Here is a 23,111-nt window from a genome sequence, read left to right on the forward strand (position 1 = left end):
TGCTTCGTGGATTCGTGGCCGAATCAGGTGAAGAATATATTTGACCGTGCAGGGCTGGAGTTTCAGGAAGTTTAAGTTTGGCAAGCCGAGAAGGCTACTTCGCCGTCCCTTAGGCTATATGTGGAGGTCAAGGAGAACTGGGGCGAAGAAATTTACCTAAAAATGGAATTGGCCCTGGAATATTTGATGTGTGGAGTTGAGGGAGTTGCGTTTGGAACTATTTGTTATTTAGGTCGGGGGGATAGATTGGATTTTGAAAATTTTGAGGAGTAGGTGTGACCTAAATATAAATAATTGTTCATCCGGGTAGGTATGAAGTATCGTGATGATTTTCTTAAGTAATTAGTTTTAGTGTATTTTCAGTCTATGTCAGTCTAAATTTTGTTGCTGTATTTTTTCGCTTGTTTTGTGTTAATTCATCATGGCCCGATTGGGCTCTCGTGTGAATAAATCTATCTAGCTAAATCTATTTAAGAAATCTCTCTCTCTCTCTCTCTCTGTCTCTCTCTCTCTCTCTCTCTCTATATATATATATATATATATATATATATATATATATATATATATATATATATATATATATTTATATGTATTATGTATATATTATTCATACGATATTTTTGTCTTGTATCCCCCCCTTTAGACTAAAAAATCTTTTCGGGATATTATCATTGAAAAAAGGGTTTGCCTTTTTTCCTATTAAAAAGTAACTGCAAGTGTTTTTAAACTGAAAGTAAGGAATAACATAATGAGTATAAACTAAATCAAACAAAAAACTTAGATGAACGTGTATGAGTCAACTGTTCGATATATCCTGTTCGATCCCTGGTAAATATGGCCTCTAAAGACAGAAGAAAATAGCTCCCTAGAAGCATTAGACCATCGTTCCACAAGGAATTTTTAACATGACAGCTGATGGTATCTAATATCGGATACTAAATTTGAAGGAACTGCACCCAAAAATACCCTTCCCCCGTCGGTTATAAAAAATGGCCAATGAAATTCCTTGGGAAACATGCTACAACGACCAACCGGCACCATCTCCTACGATGTCCTCACCTACGAAACTTTTAAACTTGGAAGCACAGACCATGACTGCAGGAGAGGGGGGTTAGGTGATTTAAATCACCACCTCCTTCCCCCAATGTTTGTCTAACTCATAAGAGCTTAATAAAAATGCATAAAAACACATTCTTAGCGTGTTTTCTAATGTTTGTTAGTCTTAGTTTCCCTTTGTCGATTCAATTTTACATGTGGAGATGTTAAGGAGAATTATCCTGGGGAAATTTTTTACCAGGTTAAAGATATCTAGGGTATCTTCCCGGGGGGGAGGGTGGGATTTTTCACGGAAAGAATACACCGCGGAGGAGTTATCCAAGGGGCAAATTGTCTAGAGATAATTTTTCTGCGGGAGCAACTTTCTACTAGGGGGCGGGATATTTGCGGGAAAACCTTTCCATGGAAAAGGGACTTTCCGGCATGATTAAAAAAAAAAATTCCAATGAAAGTGCAGTAAGAAAATTTTTTCACCTGGAACTGTCCGTAAGAAATTTTTCGGAGGGAATTTTCAGCTAGAATGGAATTGTCTGGGAGGAATTTTCCTGCCATGGAGGGGGGGGGTATTTTACGTGGGAATAACTTTTCACGGAGAGATTTTTTGTGGGGAGAAGGTATTTTCCATGGAGGGGGAGCCGGATTTCCCGGCATTGTTTAAAGACCGTCATAAATTAAATATTTTTTTTCAGGGCAACATCAAAACTTAAAACGAACAAAAATTATCAGGTATGTGAGGGGGGCTGCCCGCTCCTCAATACTTCGTTCTTTGTGCTAAAGTTTGAATTTTTTTTTCCAATTCTTTAAGAACGACTCTTGAAAAACAAGTGCCATTTGATAAGAATACTATGCATTTTTAAATGTTTTGAAAGGTTTTAGCGTAAAGAGCGAGGTATTGAGGAGGGAACAGCCCCCTTATGTACGTAATAAATTATGTCCGTTTGAAGTTATGGTGTTACTCCTTACTTCAGGTGAAAAACATGTTTTTTTATTTAATTGGGATAAGGATTGGCTGAAGATTGTACAAGAGGCTGCCAAGATTTGAATTTGATAGAAGATTTCCAGGAACAGTTATATACTAAACTGGAGAGTTAACATTTGACAATATAGAACATGAATGGAATAATTTTAGGAGAAAATTTGTGAGGTTGCTGATCGTGTCTTAGGGTAGAAAGTTGTAAACGCAGTTAGGAATGTTAGTGAAAGTATTTAATATTTCAAAGAGAGGAGGAGGGACCTGCCCATGAATTATGTGGGTGATAGATCATTTGAAAATTAGAGGAGTAAAATAAAATCGGGGAAAGTACTAAAATGTGAATTAAGGAGGTGTGAAGTGGAGGCCATAGATAAATTGCCAAAGACATGGAGACGAAGTCAGTAGGCATATTAGTAATGTCTTGTACTGGATTGTTAATAAATTGAGGAGGGAAGTCAATTTGCACTTTTTCTTGTCAAAGATAAGTAGGAGCCAGTCGTCCTAGTAGTAGAAGTAGTAATAGCAGTATATATAGAGTGCCTTTTGGTTAATTCAACATCCCCTTCAATATACCTGACAGTTCCAACATAATACTGAAAGTGGTTCACAAGGTATAGCACCCTTATAGTACCGCAAGGTATAGCACAAGGTATAATAGACCCTTTTGCAACTGTATTCATATGTTATTTTGATTTAGTTCAATTTTCTCATCAACATTCCCCGAAGTTTTCATCTTAATACCCTTATCTTTTTCGTAGCGGTCGTAGTAGTAGTAGTCATAGTATTAGTAGTGGTGGTAGTAATAGTAGTAGCACGTACGTTTTCCTGGTTGAACATACACCTTACCGTATCCTTTAAGTTTCAGCGTAATACCCTAAAACATTTCTGAAATATTGCGGGTACGCCATTTTTACAAGCTGCATGAACATCGTGTGTTCTAATTTAGCCCGCCACTCCCATTTACATTCCATCTTAATGCCTTTTTCCTTTTCTGAAACCAAGAATTAAACATGCCCCCTGCATAATTAGTGTAATTTGCTATGTGGCTATTTGCCGCCCACCGCCAACCCCATTTGGTACCCCCTTCATCAATCCCATTCCTCTAGCTGAATTTTAGTATCTTCAAAAATCTTATCAAAACTAAGATAAGCCTGCATAATTCAAGCATCCAAAGAAGCGGGTTAGTTATCTTGAAGGAAATCAATGAAGGGAATTAAAGGATATGACAGCGCCTCCATACCTACCTTGATGAGATTATCAATTGCTAAAATATACGAAAACACGAAATCAATAGTATATATAGAAGAACTGGGATACAATTCTGCTGATATGCTAACTCCCCCCTGAAAATTAAAGTAACGAGAATTGAGCATTAATTTTTGTAGATGGCAGCGACGGCGATACTTTCATTTCATCCGTTTCTTAAATGGCACGAATGGTCAATAGATGGCAAAGTTCAAAGTTTTGTTTTGAAAAGTTTTGAAGTTTTTGGCACCGGGAATAGCAAGCTGGTGTCTGACTTTAAACGTCTATGGGTCCCGAGGTTAGGCTACTGCCCAGGGTTTATATCCAAGCCAGCACCGACCTGGGTAGCGAAGGCTCGAGTTTAATAAGAATCGAATCTTTGCTCATTTAAAGTTTCAACGTCATTCCTTCATTGGAAGTTATTGTTCAAATATTTATTTTTAGCATCTAAGATTAAATAAAGAAATAAAAACAGTACTTTCGCCCTGGAGAAAAATCTCTGAGGATTTGCGACCAAATGAAAGTATATAACAACTTAAATCTTAAATTAGTTAAACTGTTATAAATAAAGCAAAACATATGAAGTTGTTATATACTTTTTTAATTATATATTGTTATATATAAATGTTACATATAAAGTTGTTATATATCATGAAAAGAGAAATCACCAATGCAACAGCACAAACACACACACACACACACAAAAAAAAAAAAAGAAAAAAAAAGAGAGACAGAAGGAAAAAAGGAAGACTGTTTTCCTAAATTAGTGATTAATATAAACCAGCACTTGAATGAGGCCTTAACCCTACTCATCCATACTATCACATAGGTCAAACAGCATAGCCATACACAATCAACCATAAAGAATAATCCATGGACAGGCAGTCATGTCGTCAATAAGTATAAGTCGTCATTTACCAAACAATAGAAAAAATAATATAGACAAATAATTCAGAGGCAACACCCAACACAAGGGCTCATCAGGAGAATACACTGGCCTATATAGGGTTTCGCCACTCTAAATTCTCTACCCAGCACAGTGTTGTGGCTACCACAGAATATCCATGGCATCCCCGTGTCAGGTATCACCCCCCAAAATACATGCCTATGAAAGAAAAAAAAACAGCAAATGTAAAACAAACAAGTAAAACCAAAACAAGATTATCCTGTTAATATATCCCTCTTTTTAGCAACAATAGGTAAACAAAATATTATAAATTTTACCAAATCACAAATATTAACACATTGCAAAAAACCTGAATGAACTAAACAATTATAGAATTCATCTTAACCATGTGGCTAATTTTTAAAAAAATCCGCTCAATTAGAAACACAATTCAAAATAAATGGCGCTGCGACAACATTTCTCGAACCTCCGAAATTAGTTGAAAATTTCTTTAAGTAATTCTAGATAATTCTTTTGATATTTATTTAAAAGTTCGTTATAATGAAAACTAAATTTTTTTTAAATTGCCAAGTTAATTTGCAGAAAAACCTCTTGATATCAATTTTTGGCTTAAGATTTTACATCTATTTTTAAAATCAATATAATTACTACAAATCCTTGCATAACGAAGTAACTGTGAGAAAAACGCTGAATATGTGATATTTGAGTGTATATTAGCAGGGAATGGGAAGTTGTTAGTTGTTATATATAAATGAAGTTGTTATATACTTTTATATACTTCATTTAATTGAAGTTGTTGTTATATTCGTTCTACTATAAAAAAAAATTAATTAAAGGTAATGACAAACAAACAGAATATTGAAGAAAAATATTAATAACACATTCGATCTCTTTGATTCATCAACCTACTATTTCCCCTCCCCGCAATCGTACCTCTCAACCACCCAGCCCACTATAACTTTTATTATTTTAATTGGAACAAATTCTATGAATGCTTTCCATAAAACCCTAAAAGAAAAGCTTGTGAAACTAGCTCCTTGTCCAATTTCTATTAAAATATCCCTTCTCCTTTTTACAGATAGATTTTAGGCAATCAGGGAGTAAATATCCAGGTGGGACGGATCCAATTTAATCTATCAAGCAGAAGACCTTATCTATTTATTTCGTGTACATATATATCAAGTGGTGTGATTCCAATCCCTGGGAATAGGAACGCTTTTGGGATAGAATATTGTTACCGCAAAGGTCACATCTAATAATAGAAGCGCGTGAAAGGGAAGGTACCTTTTTTTTTTAATTACGAGATAAAAATGCACAAGTAAGAGTCCGGGAAAGGTGACTTTCTAAACCTTCAGAGATAGAAATGTGTAACGTCGAAAAAGCCTCTTTTAGAACTTAAAAATAGAAATTTGCAAATATAAGTTAGAGTAAGGTGTCTTTCTCAAACTTAAGAGTTAGAAATGTACAAATATAAGTCTGAGAAATGTGCCTTTCTCAAACTCAAAGAGATGGAAATGTGCAAAAATAAGGCAGAGAAAGGTGCCTTTTTGTAGTTAAGAGACAGAAATGTGCAAATATAAGGTACAGAAAGGAGCCTTTCTCAAACTTAAGAGTTAGAAATGTACAAATATAAGTTTGATAAAGGTGCCTTTCTCAAACTTATAGAGATGGAAATGTGCAAATATAAGGCGGAGAAAGGCGCCTTTTTTGTAGTTAAGAGACAAATGTGCAAGTATAAGGTATAGATTGGTGCCTTTCTCAAATTTAGAGATAGAAATGTGCAAATATAAGGCAGAGAAAGCCGCCTTTTTTAGTACTTAAGATACAGACATGTGCAAGTATAAGGTAGAGAAAGGTGCCTTTCCCAAATTTAGAGATAGAAACGTGCAAAAATAAGGCAGAGAAAGGCGCCTTTTCTAGTACTTAAGATACGGAAATGTGCAAGTATAAGGTAAAGAAAGGTGCCTTTCTCAAATTTAAGAGTAAGAAATGTGCAAATATAAGTTTGAGAAAGGTGTCTTTCTTAAAACTGTAGAGATGAAAGTGTGCAAATATAAGGCAGAGAAAGGCTCCTTTTTTAGAATTTAAAAGATAAACTTCAGTTTTTTGGGGATGAGGGAGAAAAAAAGGTACCTTGGTTAGGTTGGTTTACGTATTTAATATCTGCGTGGTGGATCTTTCCATGGAGGAATGTTTCATGGAGGGAGGGAAATTTCTATGAAGAGGGTGCCGGATTTCCCCGCATCATTTAAAAACGATCAGAAAATAAATAAAAAACAAGTTTTTTCAACTGAGTGTAAGGAGCAACATTAAACGTTGAAACGAACAGGAATTATTACGTACATGAGGGTGTTCGCTCCCTAGTCAATACCTCCCTCTTTACGCTAAAGTTGTTTTTAGTACTTTCAAAAGACCTTTTTATTGTAATTAAACGGATAGAAATTAAAAATTTAATTAAAAATTTTGAAATCTAAAATTGGGAATTAAAGAAATTAAAAGAAATTAAAGAAATTAAACAATAAAAAAAAATCGAAGTTAAAAATTCAAGAGATACAAATTTGCAAATAGAAGGTCAGGAAAAGTGTGTTTTGCGAACAAAAGAGATTGAAATGTGCTAATATAACGTTCGAAAAGGTGCTTTTCTTGAACTGAAAGGATGATAAAGGTGCAGCCTACGCTCCTGCTCAATCGCTCATGCTCAATCGCTACAGCTAAGGCTCCTGCTCAATCGCTCGCCTTCGCCTTATCCCTGTTCTTACAAACTCTCTTTGATTGTAGGGACGCCTGTTCTTACAAACTCTGTTATTCTTTTTGTCTTAGGGGTGTCTGGGAATGGTTGAAAGTCGACCAGAAATAAAATCAAAAACAAACCGTTTCTCAAATGAAAGCATGCTAAAAATAATTTTTCAGGCCGAATTTTCCGCAAGAAATTTTCTGATGGAATTTGCGGTGAAGATGGAATTGTCTGGGGGTATCTCCCTGAGGGGAGGGGGAGAATATTTTACGCTGTAGGAAATTTACACGGAGGATTTTGTGTAAGGAGGGATCTTCCTTGGATAGGGAAACGAATTCCCGGCATTATTTGAAAAATGATCAGAAATTAAATAAAAAAACAAGTGTTTTCCAACTGAAAGTAAGGAGCTACGTTAAAACTTAAAACCAACAGAAATTATTCGGTACATGAAAGGGGCTGCCGAAATTATATGCCTTAATTATTCGGTATATGAATATACAAAAAATTATATATCGAGATTGTTCAGTATATGATAGGGGCTAACCCCTCCTCAGTACCCTGAGGTCAAACTTATGCTAAAGTTTGACTTTTTGTCCCAATTTTTTAAGATTGACTCCTGAAACACACGGGCCGTTTATTCAGAGCCAGAAGCTTTTGTAAAAATACTAAAAAAACTTTAGCGTAATAAGCAGGGTATTGAGGGGGGGGTCAGCCCCTTTCATATACTGAATAATTTATGTTTTTTAAGTTTGACGTTTCTCCCTACTTTCAGTAGAAAAAAAACCTTTTTTTATTTAATTTATTGAAGCTAAAAACGGCCGCATTTATTCAATACAGGCCTATTTTACGCCGACTTTCAAAAGGTTAACGTTGAGCAGTTTCGAGGCTGGATTTTTAGTTTAAAATTTATTCTCTGTATGTTTGTCAATATAAGAATTGTAGAGTTATATACTACTTTGCTAAAAATGCTAATCGATGTCTTGGTCGAGCAAATCGTCTTCCTTGAGTGCTCATGTTTTAGAAATTCAAACGATTTGCCAGAAATACAATTATTTTATGTGGAAAAGTGAGCATATCATTTAACCATGTGCGCCCCTTAAAATACTCGAAGAAAATGTTACTTCTGTCTAGCACTTTAGCAGGTAAAAATAAAATAAAAAAATTAAAAAGATCGATGGGTAAGAAACCCCATCCAATTAAATAAAAGAACAATAAATAAACTGTGAACATTTTTCGGTTAGTAAAAATCATAAAAATCAGAAAATAGTGCAAATATCTCCGCCGAGACTTCCACTCACTTGTCCCCAGTACAAGAAGAAAATAGAATGTAGACTAAATCAATAAAACAAAATAACGACAACCCTAATAAAAGAAAACATTTAATAAAACTTTCACACCAGCAGCAAAAAAGTGACTGAAAAAAAAATCATGGATGCAGAATCGACGCAGGCGCTTATGCAAGAATTTTTTGAAGGTTGAGGGGTATTAATTCAAAAAACATTATTATTTAGATTAACAGTGCGCAGAAGTTTAGCATTTCAGAGGGCTAAGCCCCCTCCCTCTTATGTTTGCCAGTGATTTAACGAATTGATTTAGAGGACTGTTCTCTTGAATTTGCACTTAATATTGGTGCGTGGAAATTCTCACTGAAATTTTCGCATCTTCTTCATTAGGCTATGTTACAAAGTCTTTAATATATATTTTTTAAAGTCGATCCCCTGCTATCTGGCCGTCGAAAGTCAAATTATGTGGATCTGCTGAGTTCTGTAAGGCCAACTCAGTTCCTAAAATAATCCCTATTTTTATTAATGTACTTTTTCTTGCTGAACACCCTGACTGACTTTTTTGCGCTGAATGACTACAGGCTATTACTTATTAGGTAAGTACACGGGGTGAGCTAGGGGGGGATTTGTCTCATCCCAAAATCTTAGGAATTTTACGATTTTCTTCGTAATTCTTATATTTTAATATGATTCGCCATGTTTTAGTTTGTATGGCACTTGGTATCTACCAAGTGACATATAGCGATCGCAAATTCTGTCGGTCAGTCTGTCGGTCCTGGTTTCGCTAGTTTAGGCACTTCCAGGTAAGCTAGGACGATGAAATTTGGCGGGCGTATCAGGAACCAGACCAGATTAAATTATAAATTGTCTTTTCCCCGATTCGACCATCTGGGGGGGGGAATGGGGGACGGTTAAATCGAAAAAATAGAAAATGAGGTATTTTTAACTTACGAATGAGTGATCGGATGTTAGTGGAATTTCATATTTAGAAGGATCTCGTAACTCTGATCTCTTATTTTAAATCCCGACTGGATCCAGCGTCATTGGTGGGGGGGGAGTTGTGGAGGGGCGGATATCTTGGAAAACACTTAAAGCGGAAAGATCAGGATGAAAATTGGTGAGAAGAATAAAAAAAGTCCAAGATACGTGACTGACATAACTGGAACGGATCCGATCCGGATCTGGTGACATTGGGGGGAGTTGGAGGGGGGACCTAAAATCTTGGAAAACGCTTAGGGAGGAGGGATCGGGATGAAACTTGGTGGGAAAAGCAAAGAGAGGTCCTAGATACGTGATTGATATAAATGGAATAGATTCGCTCTATTTGGGGATTTGGGGGGTGGAGGAGGGTTAACTCTGAAAAATTAGAAAAAAATGAACTATTTTTAACTTACGAAGGAGTGATCAGATCTTAATGAATTTCACATTTAGAAGGACCTCGTAACTCAGATCTCTTTTTTAAATCCCGACCGGATCCAGCGTCATTGGGAGGGGGGAATTGGGGGGGACCGGAAATCTTGGAAAACTCTTAAAGCGGAGAGATCAGGATGAAACTTGGTGGGAAGAATAAAAACATGTCCAAGATACGTGACTGACATAACCTGACCGGATTCGCTCTCTTTGATGGAGTTGGAGGGGGGGAGTAATTCGGAAAAATTAGAAAAAATGAGGTGTTTGTAACTTACGAACAGGTGATCAGATCTTAGTGAAATTTGATAGTTAGAAGGACCTTGTGCTTTAGAGCTTTTTTTTGAAATCCCGATTACATCCGGTGACATTGGGGGAGGGGTAGGGATCTGGAGGGGGAAACCGGAATTCTTGGAAAACGTGAAAATCGAGGTATCTTTATCTTATGAAAGGGTAATCGGATCTTAATGAAACTTGATATATAGAAGGATCTTATGTCTCAGATGCTCCATTTTCAATTCGAATTGGATCCGGGGACGTAGGGGTTTGGAGGGGGAAACAGAAATCTTGGAAAACGCTTAGAGTGGAGAGATCGGGATGAAACGTGATGGGAAGAATAAGCACAAGTTATAGATACGTGATTGACATAATTGGAGCGGATTTGTTCTCTTTGGAGGAGCTGGGGGGCTCGTTAATTTGAAAAAATTAGAAAAATTGAGGTATTTTTAACTTAAGTACGGGTGACTGGATCTTAATGAAATTTGGTATTTAGAAGGAACTCATGTCTCAGAGCTCTGATTTCAAATCCCGACCAGATCTGTTGATATTGGGGAGAGTTGGAGGGGGAAACCGGAAATCTTGGAAAACGCTTAGAGTGGAGAAATCGGGAGGAAACTTGGTGGGTAGAATAAGCAAATGTAGTAGATACGTGATTGAAGTAACCGTACTGGATCCGCTTTCTTTGGGGGAGTTAGGAGGTGGGATTCAGTGCTTTGGTGAGTTTGGTTCTTCTGGACGTGGTAAGACGATGAAAATTGGTAGGCATGTCAGGGAGCTTCATAAATTGACTTGATAAAGTCGTTTTCCCCGATTCGACCATCTGGGGGGCTAAAGGGAGAGGAAAAATTAGAAAAAATGAAGTATTTATAACTTACGAGTGGGTGATCGGATCTTAATGAACTTTGATATTTACAAGGACCTCGTGACTCCGAGCACTTGTTTTAAATCCCAACCGGCATTAAGCCTCTGATTTTCCTTATAAATCAATCTATTGATTCTTAGAATTTTGCTAGAGCTCATACCATATGAGCTCTTGTCTCTTTGCTGTTCCGGCCTCGTCACAAGTGTCATATGAGCTCTTAGCTCTTGTTGTTATGAGGCATTTTATTCCCAAAAATACTTCTAGCGCACCAACCTTTTATTATTAATTATTAACGTTTTATTCAGGTTATGGATCAGAAAACCAACACTGAAATTGGGCGTGCTAAGATAGTCCTCGTTTCGCTGCTTAATGAAAGGGATTTAACGCTTTCCAGACAACCTTTACCACTGAAGAACTCAGGACCTGATTCGAAAGTTGTCATCTCAGTCCAACTTAGGGTAACTTTTATTTCTATTCTAATGTCTGAGTATATATGGAATCGTGTTATGTTTAAGGGTTTGAGGAGTATTTAAATTTTATATTTTTTATTAAAGAAAATAATAGAAAATAATTAAAGAAAATTTATTTAAGAAACTAATTTTTTTTTTCTTTTGAGAATGAAACTTGAATTTATTGTGATTGATACTATAGTGCAAAAAAATGGGTGCATTAAGAAAATGGAAAAAAGAATTCAATTTGATAAAATTCGAAAAAAGGAGAAATAAGAAAGTTTGATAAAAACAAGGAGAAAAAGCCATATGTGCCCTCTTCTTCGAACCAAAAAAAGCTTGATCAATCATATGGAAAGGATGACAATGTAAGTCGAGTGAGGGCTGTTTTATTGGCAATCAGTAGTTCAGTGCCAATTTTAAGAGCTGAAACTGTTCGATGGCATCTAACTGTGGCATCTGTCATGGGCCACTTAATGATCTTAAATGATCAGATGACTGCACCAAATCAAACAATGCCAGGACATATTCCATACGTGATTTTAGATTTCCACCAAAGTTGGTATATAAGGTATTTTGAGTATACTATTTTCAAATATTTCTATACAACTTTTTTCAAGTTAGAGATAGTCCTATAATGGTTTAAAAAAATAATGATTTCGGGTGCTGACCTTGTCGTAAATCAGTTTTTAAAATATGGTGGTACTAAGTTTGAGATAGTTGGTGACAATTAAAGATGTAATTTTCGATAAAAGGAGAAGTACCGAAAAAGAAAAAGGAGAAGTGATCTTAGGAAAACTTCCATTAAACACCTTTATAAGAAAGGTAATAAGAGTGTTAAGGTGATATGGTAATTACTGAGGAACTAGCTCCATTTCGGTGAACAATCAAATTTCATATCATAATGATGCCCATGAGACCCAGAGATGCTGTAGATAAATTCTGAAGGAAAACTACGTGTGGTTTTAAGAAGGGGAGAGGATTTGTCCATCCAACATTTACGATAGCAGTGTTTAACACCACCGCGATTTTCTGCCACCTTGTAATTCAGGTAGGTCAGAATAGACATAGACATGGACATGAGAACAGACATAGACATAGACTTAGACACAGATATAGACAAAAACATAGACATAGACGTAGACATAGACATAGACTAACCTTACCTAATCTGTCTATTCTGGCCCAACTAATCCTCTTGATGATGTACGATTTCCTGGGTGGCGGAGAACATACGGTAATGGAAAACCGCGGTGGCGTTAGAACACCCAATTCGTATTTACTTTTGATTGTTATTAAGAAGTGGGTGAACCAACAGGCCCCTATCGTTCTCATTTTTTTTAGATTATGAGCAGGCATCGGGATCAACTTTTAGAAAAGCTTCTAAAAACTTTTAGAAAAAGTTTTCTAAAATTTTCGGGATCAACTTTTAGAAAAGCTTCTTTTATTGCATAGCAGATAAATACCTCGAAATGATTAGTGTTATGCACGAGAATATTATTGCTATTTTTGAGATAGGTAGAGGGGTTAGTAATTGGTTCGGTTTGAATCAGGAGTTAAGCAGGACTGTTAACTATCGCCATTTATATAGAAAACTATAATACATTGTCCCCATACCTCGCTTTACTTAGAAAGCCAATGATTACTGTAATGGATTGTTCTTTTGAACAGAGCAAAGGCTGAATCAAATGGTATCAAATGGGAAGGTAACTCTGCTCGACTGAAATGAAATGAAATGAATTTGAAAATGAAATTTTGAAATGAAATAAATGAAATGAAATGAAATTTTTGAGAGTCCAGGGTGCAAGAATATGTTTGAAAACCAATGTTCTATAGGCACTATCAGCTCCAATTTACTATTATTACTGCAGATTTTGATTAACTTTTTTTGTATTCTGTATTTTATTAACTAATTTTTATTTTTATATTAACTTATTTTTTAATTTTTTTTAACTACAAAAAAAATCTAAGCCTTGGCTAATGTGCTTTTCACATTTTCACTACATCTTTACTAATCATATTTACTTGTAATTAAATAAAAAAAACTAGTTTTTTTAACTGAAAGTAAGGAGAGACATTAAAACTTAAAACGAACAGAAATTACTCCGTATATGAAATGGGTTGTCCCCTCCGCAATGCCTCGCTCTTTACGCTAAAGCTTTTAATTGTTTTAAAAAGTAGAATTGTGGCAAAGAGTCAAACTTTAGCGTAAAGAGTGAGGGATTGCGGAGGGGACAACCCATTTCATATACGGAGTAATTTCTGTTCGTTTTAAGTTTTAATGTCGCTCCTTACTTTCAGTTAAAAAAACTAGTTTTTTTTTAAATTTAATTTCTGAACGTTTTTGAATTAATGCATGTTTGATTTTGGCTCTCCGCACATAAATTATTGAAATGAAATTTGTATGTTAATTTTTTTTTTTTTGGCTAAATGGCTTTCTCTTAGTTTTGATCAGAAAATTTTGGGAAATAAGGAGTGGGGAAGGAGGCCTAGCTGCCCTCCAATTTTTCGGTTACTTAAAAAGGCTACTAGAACTTTTAATTTTTAACGAACGTTTTTATTAGTAAAAAATATGCGTAACTTAAGAATCAACTTACGTAACAAACTTTTATATTCTTATATGTTTATTATGTGAACGAGGGGGTTTGTACCCTCGTTAATACCTCGCTCTTTACACTAAATCGTAAGTTTTGTCCCAATTCTTTAAGAATGACCCCTGAATCAAAAAGGCCGTAGAATAAATAGTTGAAATTACTAAAAAAAACTTTAGCATAAAGAGCGAGGTATTTATCTCCTCCTAAATACCTCGCTCTTTATGCTAAAATCTTTCTAGAACCCATGATATGCGTAATAATTTCTGTTCTTTTTAAATTTCAATGCTATTCCTTACTTTCAATTGAAAAAACGTTTTCATGTTTATTTTTTCATTGTTTTTTTTTATAATAATGCTAGAAAATCCGGCACCCTTTTCATTGAATTTTTCGAAATTATTACTCGCTAATAAAATATCTTGATGCCAAATTTTAAATATATTCGTCAATAGATAATGGTACAAGGCACAATTGGAGACGAGCCCCCTCCTACGCCATTGTCAACTACACCAGCTGTAAAGCCGATTGTTACTCCTAGTGTGACCCCTGTGGCGAAAGTGGCACCAGTTCCACTACCTGAGCCGCTGAAGCTAGAACCAGCCCCGGTAATCACTCCCAAAGAAACAGCAGAGGTTGCTGCTGTAAAGCCCCAAGAGACCCTGACTGGTCCTGCTGAGACTCCAGCTCCTGTTGAAGAAAAGAAGAAGGATTATTTCTCTGAAGTTGCAGGCAAGAAATTCAAATTTTATGTGTCTTTACGCTTGAATAAGTTAGAGGCTAAAATTTACGAGATGGTATTCATCGGCGAGCGAGGATGAGCTTTAGAATTCGTGTTCTTTGGTATTTTAATATCTATTGATTTTTTTTATTGAATTTTTTTTACATAAAAAAAAAAAAAAAAATCTTTGCCATCTAGAGTAAAGCACGCATTGTGTGCAGTCCAAGTTTAGCTCTTTATCTTAAAGAAAAAAAAGAGCAAAGCCACTGGAAACACGAAAGTCGAACTGGTGCTAACTTTAGAAAGACTTTTGACAAAAAAGAAGTAATAATGAAAGCTATGAGAAAATAAGAGTAAGTATAGTGAGTATAGTTGGTATAGTGAGCGTGGCCCTAGAACGTGTTCAATTTCGAAGAAAAAAAAATAAAAAAAACCCATCTGATATTTAAGGTTTTTTTTACCAAGGTTCTTAAGGTGTTTAGTGTTTTATTTATTAAAAGCTCTTACATGCTTTTTCGGGGACTTTAAAATACAAGGAAGCCTAAAAATGTGGAACTCTTTCTCTAGAAGATAAACCGGCTTAAGGCAACTAGCCTACTTAACCTGCCAAAATCTTTCCAAGCCAACCAAGGACTAATTCTTGGAGACTGAATATTGACTTAAAATAGTTTGAAATAGAAAACGGCTTAAATTATTTATCGATTACAAAAAAATTTCACCTCTATCTTATTCGCATAATAAACTAATCATATAAAATTTGCAATTTGCAATTTATTTTAAATGTTCGACTTTTTTCTATAAGTTTATCTAAAACTTTAAGAAATGAAAACTTATTTAATAATACTAATAAAATAGAAATAAAAACTATACTCCCGTACAAAAAAGGTCATTTAGTTTCATTGATATACGTCTTTCAAGTATTTTCTTATTAAATCATGTTAGAAAGGTAAGCCTTTCTGCCTTTTTAAACTTAATAGTTCCTTCTGCTTTCCTGTGTGAAATTTTAAGCCAGGAAAAAGAACACGAAGTTCACTTCACCTGATTGGCTGTTTTGTCAGAATTTTTAAGCCAATAAAAAAAGTGAAAAATTTTTTGAGTCATAAAATTTTCTTCAAGAAGTCCTTCTGTCTCTTTGTGTTTCAGTTACTATTTTTGGTTTACTTATGTAATAAAATACACAGAACTTGTCCACATTGCTAAGTTTGACTTTGATTGTGTCATTCAAATTAGGTTATAAAAATGTATTAATGTATAAAACATATTAAAAGATGCGTAAGTTATAAAAATGTCAAAAATGTCTCTTCCTAAAACAAGTTAAAAACATATCTTGCATCATAACTACACATATTTATATTTAAATTTCTGCTTGACTGTTCTCATCAAAATTAGGCTTTTTTTTGTTCTACTATTTTTTAAGGTTACTTTTCTCTAATTTCATTCTCATTTATTTTTAAATTTCTTTTTGCTAATGTTTTACATGTCTTTAGATGACAAGGATCAGAAGAAAGGGACTGGTATAGCAGGTTTAATAAGTGCTGCTTCTAGTGCTGCAGCACCTGTCATGCCTCCCGTTGTCAATATATCATCATTGCCTACTGAGCGCAGCACGCCGTCCCTCCGCCGCCGGCAAGTTCAACAGTAAGTGTCACGGTTATTGAATGAGTTATTAGGAGGATTTTCATCACATGTGTCTTGCATCCTTTGATATACGAGGCCAGTCCGTATAAAAATAGCTGCAATTTACTATAACTCTAGTCAAATATCGATATCAGTAAATGTAGACTGATGAAATAAATAGTCATTTTGATAAAATTTGACTCTCCCCTCACTCCCCCCTCCTAAATTTTGGATTATGACTTATATACATGGTATATTTTAAATTTCATGTATGATATAGTTTTAGAATTCAAAGTATCTAAAATCCAAGAATAATTGAAATAGTAATCAAATATAAGTATAATAAATATAAATGACAAAATTGTACTAAGAAACGTTTCAAATATAATTGAAAGATTTGATTGTGACATTGAAAAGAATTACCAGAACTACAGGAGTAGCTCAATTATGAGTTACCCATGTGAGGTTATGAGCAACCCTCTGTTATTTTCTGATCGTCTGAAAAAAAAACTGTACCTCTACTCAAACCTCGATTTCAGTCGGTAAAATTAGTCCATAAAAAATGAACAGCCGGTTGGTTAAATTTAACTATCCCCCCCCCCGTCCCATTTCGGTTCGTGACCTCTACATAGACCCCACCACGACCTCTCAGGCATATTCCAAACTTGCTCTATGATATATTTTATCATGAAGTCCACGGTCGTCCTTCAAGCCTGATAATGACATAACGACAGGCAAACTTCTTCTAACACCTGCTCATTATTCCATAACTTTAACTTTTTAAAGTCTTGCTGTTTAGCTAATAATATGGCTCTTAATCCAGGAACTGCAATGGGGGCTTGGGGGCTAGCCATCCAGTGCTTTTGTACACCCCTCCTTTTCACCATCCCCAGATTTCTCGCGGTATTTATTTAGAGCTATTCCAAACTTGCTCTATGACACATTTTAGAAGTATTATAAATTGGGAATACCTTCTTCAGGTTACAAGCATTATAATTTTAGTTATCTGAAATCCTATATTAGCTGAAATAATAATAAAATATGTTTCATAACATTCCGTTTGTGTTGTAACAACCACAGATGTAATAATTTAATATTGAAGTGGTAGAAATATTTCAATTATTCTAAAATTAGATTTATTTTAATCCTATTTTCTAATATAAAATTAGACTTATTGAAATCCTATATTAGCTGAAATACTAATAAAATATGTTTCATAAAATGCTCATAATGTTGTAACAACAACAATTGTAATAATTTAATCCTGAAGTGGTAGAAATATTTCAATTATTTTAAAATTAGACTTATTTTAAAATTAACTTGAATAATTATCTGATTGGAGTAACATAACATTTAAAAGAGTTACCAGAATTGCTCATCATAGTCCTTGAAGCCTAATAATGGCACGGCGGCACGTTAATACCGTTTTCAGATCGGTCCTTAAAATAAGTCTTTTTGTTATGAAGCTTAAACCTGATAATTACGCGACTACAGACGAACTCGTGCCAACACCTTCTTCTGACTATTTCATAGATTAAACTTTTTTTTTGTCATAAAGTCCATGACAGTGCGTGAAGCCTGATAATGACATAACCGCAGGGTAACTTCTTCTAGCACCTTTTCCTGGTTATTCCATAATTTAAGCCTTTTGTGTCATGAAGTTCATAATAGCCTGTGAAGCCTGATAATGACACAATTGCAGAGTAACTTCTTCTAGCATCTTTTCCTGGTTATTCCATATAAGCCTTTCATGTCATGAAGTCCATGATAGTCTGTGAAGCCTGATAATGTCATGACCGCAGGTCAACCTCTTCTAACACTTTCTTCTTACTAATCCATAATTTAAGCCTTTTGTGTCATGAAGTCCATGATAGTCTGTGAAGCCTGATAATGTCATGGCAGCAGGTGAACCTCTTGTAACACTTTCTTCTTACTTATCCACAATTTAAGCATTTCATCATGAAGTTCACGGTCTTCCTTCAAGCCTAATAATGACATAACCGCAGGGTAACTTCTTCTAGCATCTTTTCCTGCGTTGTTCCATAATTTAAGCCTTTTGTATCATGAAGTTCATAATAGCCTGTAAAGCCTGATAATGACACAATTGCAGAGTAATTTCTTCTAGCATCTTTTCCTGGTTATTCCATATAAGTCTTTCATGTCATGAAGTCCATGATAGTCTGTGAAGCCTGATAATGTCATGACCGCAGGTCAACCTCTTCTAACACTTTCTTCTTACTAATCCATAATTTAAGCCTTTTGTGTCATGAAGTCCATGATAGTCTGTGAAGCCTGATAATGTCATGGCAGCAGGCGAACCCCTTGTAACACTTTCTTCTTACTTATCCACAATTTAAGCATTTCATCATGAAGTTCACGGTCTTCCTTCAAGCCTAATAATGACATAACCGCAGGGTAACTTCTTCTAGCATCTTTTCCTGCGTTGTTCCATAATTTAAGCCTTTTGTGTCATGAAGTCCATGATAGTCTGTGAAGCCTGATAATGTCATAACCGCAGGTCAACCTCTTCTAACACTTTCTTCTTACTAATCCATAATTTAAGCCTTTTGTGTCATGAAGTCCATGATAGTCTGTGAAGCCTGATAATGTCATGGCCGCAGGTGAACCTCTTGTAACACTTTCTTCTTACTTATCCACAATTCAAGCATTTCATCATGAAGTTCACGGTCTTCCTTCAAGCCTAATAATGACATAACCGCAGGGTAACTACTTCTAGCATCTTTTCCTGCGTTGTTCCATAATTTAAGCCTTTTGTGTCATGAAGCGTAATAGTCTGTGAAGCCTGATAATGACATAACCGCAGAGTAACTTCTTATAGCATATTTTTTTTTGGTTATTCCATAATTTAAGCCCTTTGTGTCATGAAGTCCATGATAGTCTGTGAAGCCTGATAATGTCATGGCCGCAGGTGAACCTCTTGTAACACTTTCTTCTTACTTATCCACAATTTAAGCATTTCATCATGAAGTTCACGGTCTTCCTTCAAGCCTAATAATGACATAACCGCAGGGTAACTTCTTCTAGCATCTTTTCCTGCGTTGTTCCATAATTTAAGCCTTTTGTGTCATGAAGTTCGTAATAGTCTGTGAAGCCTGATAATGACATAACCGCAGAGTAACTTCTTATAGCATATTTTTTTGGTTATTCCATAATTTAAGCCCTTTGTGTCATGAAGTCCATGATAGTCTGTGAAGCCTGATAATGTCACGGCTGCGGGTGAACCTCTTCTAACACTTTCTTCTAACTAATCCATAATTTGAGCCTTTTATAAATTGGGCTATAAATGTGCACATTATGGGGGGAGGGCTGGAGGTAAAGTATTAGGACACTGTGAAGTTAGAAAACAACTCCTATTTCATAATTGGCGGAAAAATCGTACCTAATACATAAGGCATGTATACCCACTATACTTTGCCCCCCTCCTAATATGCAAATGTATGCAAATGTTTAGGTTGATAATGACATAACCAAAGGCAAACTTCTTCTAACACCTTCTCATTGTTCCATAACTTTAACCTTTTTAAAGTATGGCTGCTTAGCTAATAATATGGCTCTTAAGCCAGGAAGTGCAATGGGGGTTTTGAGGCTAGCCATCCAGTGCTTTTGCACACCCGTCCTTTTTACCATCCCCATGTTTCTCGTGGTACTTATTTAGAGCTGGAGTCATAACATTGAATTCTGTTCCAAAGCAAATAACCAGTGACACCGGGACACGAACCCCTGCTCTCACAGACAAAGGATTCCAAGTTTGGCTTGCTAACCACTCGACTAGGACGAATTATACATACATATATATATATATATATATATATATATATATATATATATATATATATATATATATATATATATATATATATATATATATATATATATATATATATATATATATATATATATATATATATATATATATATAAAGGACAATGTTCCTATTACCTGAACAATTGTTTTGGGTCACGAAACTATTGTTAATAGATGCATTTTAACTTTTGGAATATCTTTTCTCTCTTGCAAAATTACCGCAAACTCACCGTTATGGAGTTATGGAATTATTATATATTTGCACATTAAGGGGGGGGGGGGGGGTAAAGCTTAGCATATATTAAATACTGCAATGGTTAGTTTACGTATTTAATATATGCTATGCTTTACCCCCACCCCCCTGATGTGCAAATATATAGCCCAAAGTTGTTTCTAAACTATTACAGATTCGGGATTTCAAATATACGATCAACGAAAACGGAAATGATTGCAATTCTGTATGTGTAATATATATATATATATATATATATATATATATATATATATATATATATATATATATATATATATATATATATATATATATATATATATATATATATATATATATATATATATCAGCGATTAAAGATTACTATTAAAAAAATGGGAAATATAAGGAAAGGTAAATACCTAGCAAAAGAAGCTGCAATTTTCTTCATAAGTGGCAAGTGTCGCCATTGTCTTATTACTACTCTTTGCGATTTTCTCCGTGATCTAAGGATTTCAGTTACGAGCTTTGAATCTCGGGAAACGTATATATAACAAACATTCCCCTTAAAAGGCATATTAAGTAAATTGACATCTTTGACGTCCTATACATCTCATAATTTTTTACATTATTATTTGACATCTTGGAATTTTTTAGACCTTCATACTTTTCACAACTTGATCTTGGGATAATGTTAAATGATTAAAGAAGGGTCTGATTTCATCTATTAGAAATCCGTGATTATTGTTTTTTTTTTCAGTGAAGGCCACTGTGGTCGTGTTCAGTTGACCCTTCGTTACAGCACAAGCAGACAAAAATTCATTGTAGTCGTCCATCAAGCGGAGTGAGTATCCCTTTTCCTCATCTTTATCCCTCGTCGTTGTTCACTCAGGTTTGAGGTTCCAGCTTGTTGCAAAATTCTTGTGTTGCTATATTTATTAGAGTTCTTAGTATATAACAGGCCAGTTCCTACAGTTCTTAGTATATCTCAGGTTGTGTATCTTGTCCAAACTTTCAGTATGTCTAAGCAGGATTGCCAATTGGGAGGGGGACAGGGGAAGATTTGTTCGTCCCTCCCTCCTAAGTTTTGAAACGTAGCTTTTTTAAGATTTTCACTTCTTTTGGTATTTTCTTTGAAAAAACTGAAAAATCAACAATATCCCCCTCCCCCTTTGACTATAAAACATACCCCATGCTTTATTTTCGTGAATTGACGCCCCTGATTTCTATGGGTGCCTGAAAATATTTCTAGATGGAGAAGGATTTAGTATAAACAGGATTCCTATCCTTAATTGCTCGAAATATAACTTAAGGGTAAGATATTAAGGCAACTTAAGGTAGGCCTATTATACATAAAATATTATGCATTTTTTTTGGTAGCACCGGGTACCGAATTTCGCACCGTAGCAGCCGGTACAAAATTTGAAGAAATCAAGTGGTGAAAAATAAGCAAAAACATTTGGTACCAAGCAACTTAAGAAAGCGGAAATTTTCTTTGAAGGTGTAGTTGTCTTTGGGGATCACCTGATTTTTAATGCTTTAATGTTTTCAGGAAAAGCATTGTCGAATTCAAATTATTATTTTTGCTTATTTATTTTCATTATTCAAATCGGCAACACTGACGAGAATGCCGTCATAAAACTTCACAATTTTGAAACATCCTAAAGAAAATTTGCTAAATCCTGGCTTTCAAGTAAGAATTGAGCTAAATGGGTCCAGAGGGCAAACACATTTTGTTTCATGTACTTGATAAAGGTAAAGAGTACGGCATTGGACTTCAAAGTCCGTATGGTTCTGATTTCTGTTTCATAACTCTTTAGTCAGGAACTGTAATGGGGAGGGGGCTGGTGTCCAGCCATCCTGTGCTTTCGCACACCCTGATTTCTCCAGGCTCCCATTTAGAGCTGGGTCGACTCTGGCTGAGCTTCCAGAGCCACGCCACTGACCCCCACTTCAAACCAAATAGCGAGTGGAATTAAGACTCGAACCCCTATCCAGTCGGACAAAGGATTTCATTTACTTCATATTTAAAGATAAAACCCCGAAAAATCGCATATTTAGGCTTATGTTTTCCTGGATTACTCTGACTGATTTTTGCAGCTTAAGGATTTTGATTTTTTAATAAATGAGCTCATGCTGCTATATATATATATATATATATATATATATATATATATATATATATATATATATATATATATATATATATATATATATAAAAAAAAGGTAAAGGATACGGCATTAGACTTTACAGTCCCTACCGGCGGTGCTGATCTCCGTTTCATGGCCCTTCAGCCAGGAAGTGCAATGGGGGGTTGGGGGCCAGCCATCCTGTGCTTTCGCACACCCTTCCTGTTTACCTTCCCCAGATTTTTCCGGGTACCCATTTAGAGCTGGGTCGACTCTGGCTAAGCTTACAGAGTCACGCCACTGACCCCCGTCCCAACTGAAGAATTGGGTACACTGGGATTCGAACCCTCGTCCTCTCAGACAAAGGATCCCGAATCCAGCGCACCAACCAACTCGGCCAGGATATATATATATATATATATATATATGTATACATATATATCCTCCCAAATTTGAAATATCTTTGTAGGGGCTTAATTGTCAATTGCATGATTGTCATTATCCAAAGTTCAGTGTTTGCGCATGAGTGTTTGGCTGGAGAAGGGAAATTGTATCCTAGACAAATAAATCTTTTCATATTTCGACTAGGTATTTCTGGTTCTTTAGCTATTTCTGTTTCTAGGTATTTCTCTAGGTATTCTGGTTCTCTTGGGATCCTGATCCCAATGTCCCTGTAACAAATACCTTAAATTACAGAACTCTACGAGGTTCTAGCTGAAATTTCAGATTTCTGGACTAAATTTTAGAATTCTACGAAAATGTTAAAAGAGATGACTTTTAGCTAACTAAAATGTATAGAATAACCTGAATTATGTTTAATTATT

General features: G+C 35.3%; 1 protein-coding gene across 11 annotated transcripts in view; it reads left to right on the forward strand.

Annotated features, from left to right (window-relative positions):
* LOC136038539 (extended synaptotagmin-2-like) overlaps window positions 1–23,111 on the forward strand; it is a 210,858-nt gene that overhangs the window by 144,647 nt on the left and 43,100 nt on the right. For all 11 annotated transcript variants that reach the window (XM_065721656.1, XM_065721652.1, XM_065721659.1 and 8 more), the window contains 4 exons: window positions 11,052–11,204; window positions 14,239–14,515; window positions 15,992–16,142; window positions 20,918–21,001. In XM_065721656.1, the coding sequence (XP_065577728.1) occupies window positions 11,052–11,204; window positions 14,239–14,515; window positions 15,992–16,142; window positions 20,918–21,001 (665 nt within the window). The remainder of the gene's footprint in view (window positions 1–11,051; window positions 11,205–14,238; window positions 14,516–15,991; window positions 16,143–20,917; window positions 21,002–23,111) is intronic.

This window comes from Artemia franciscana, chromosome 18 (assembly GCF_032884065.1).
Source record: "Artemia franciscana chromosome 18, ASM3288406v1, whole genome shotgun sequence".
Lineage (NCBI taxonomy): Eukaryota > Metazoa > Arthropoda > Branchiopoda > Anostraca > Artemiidae > Artemia > Artemia franciscana.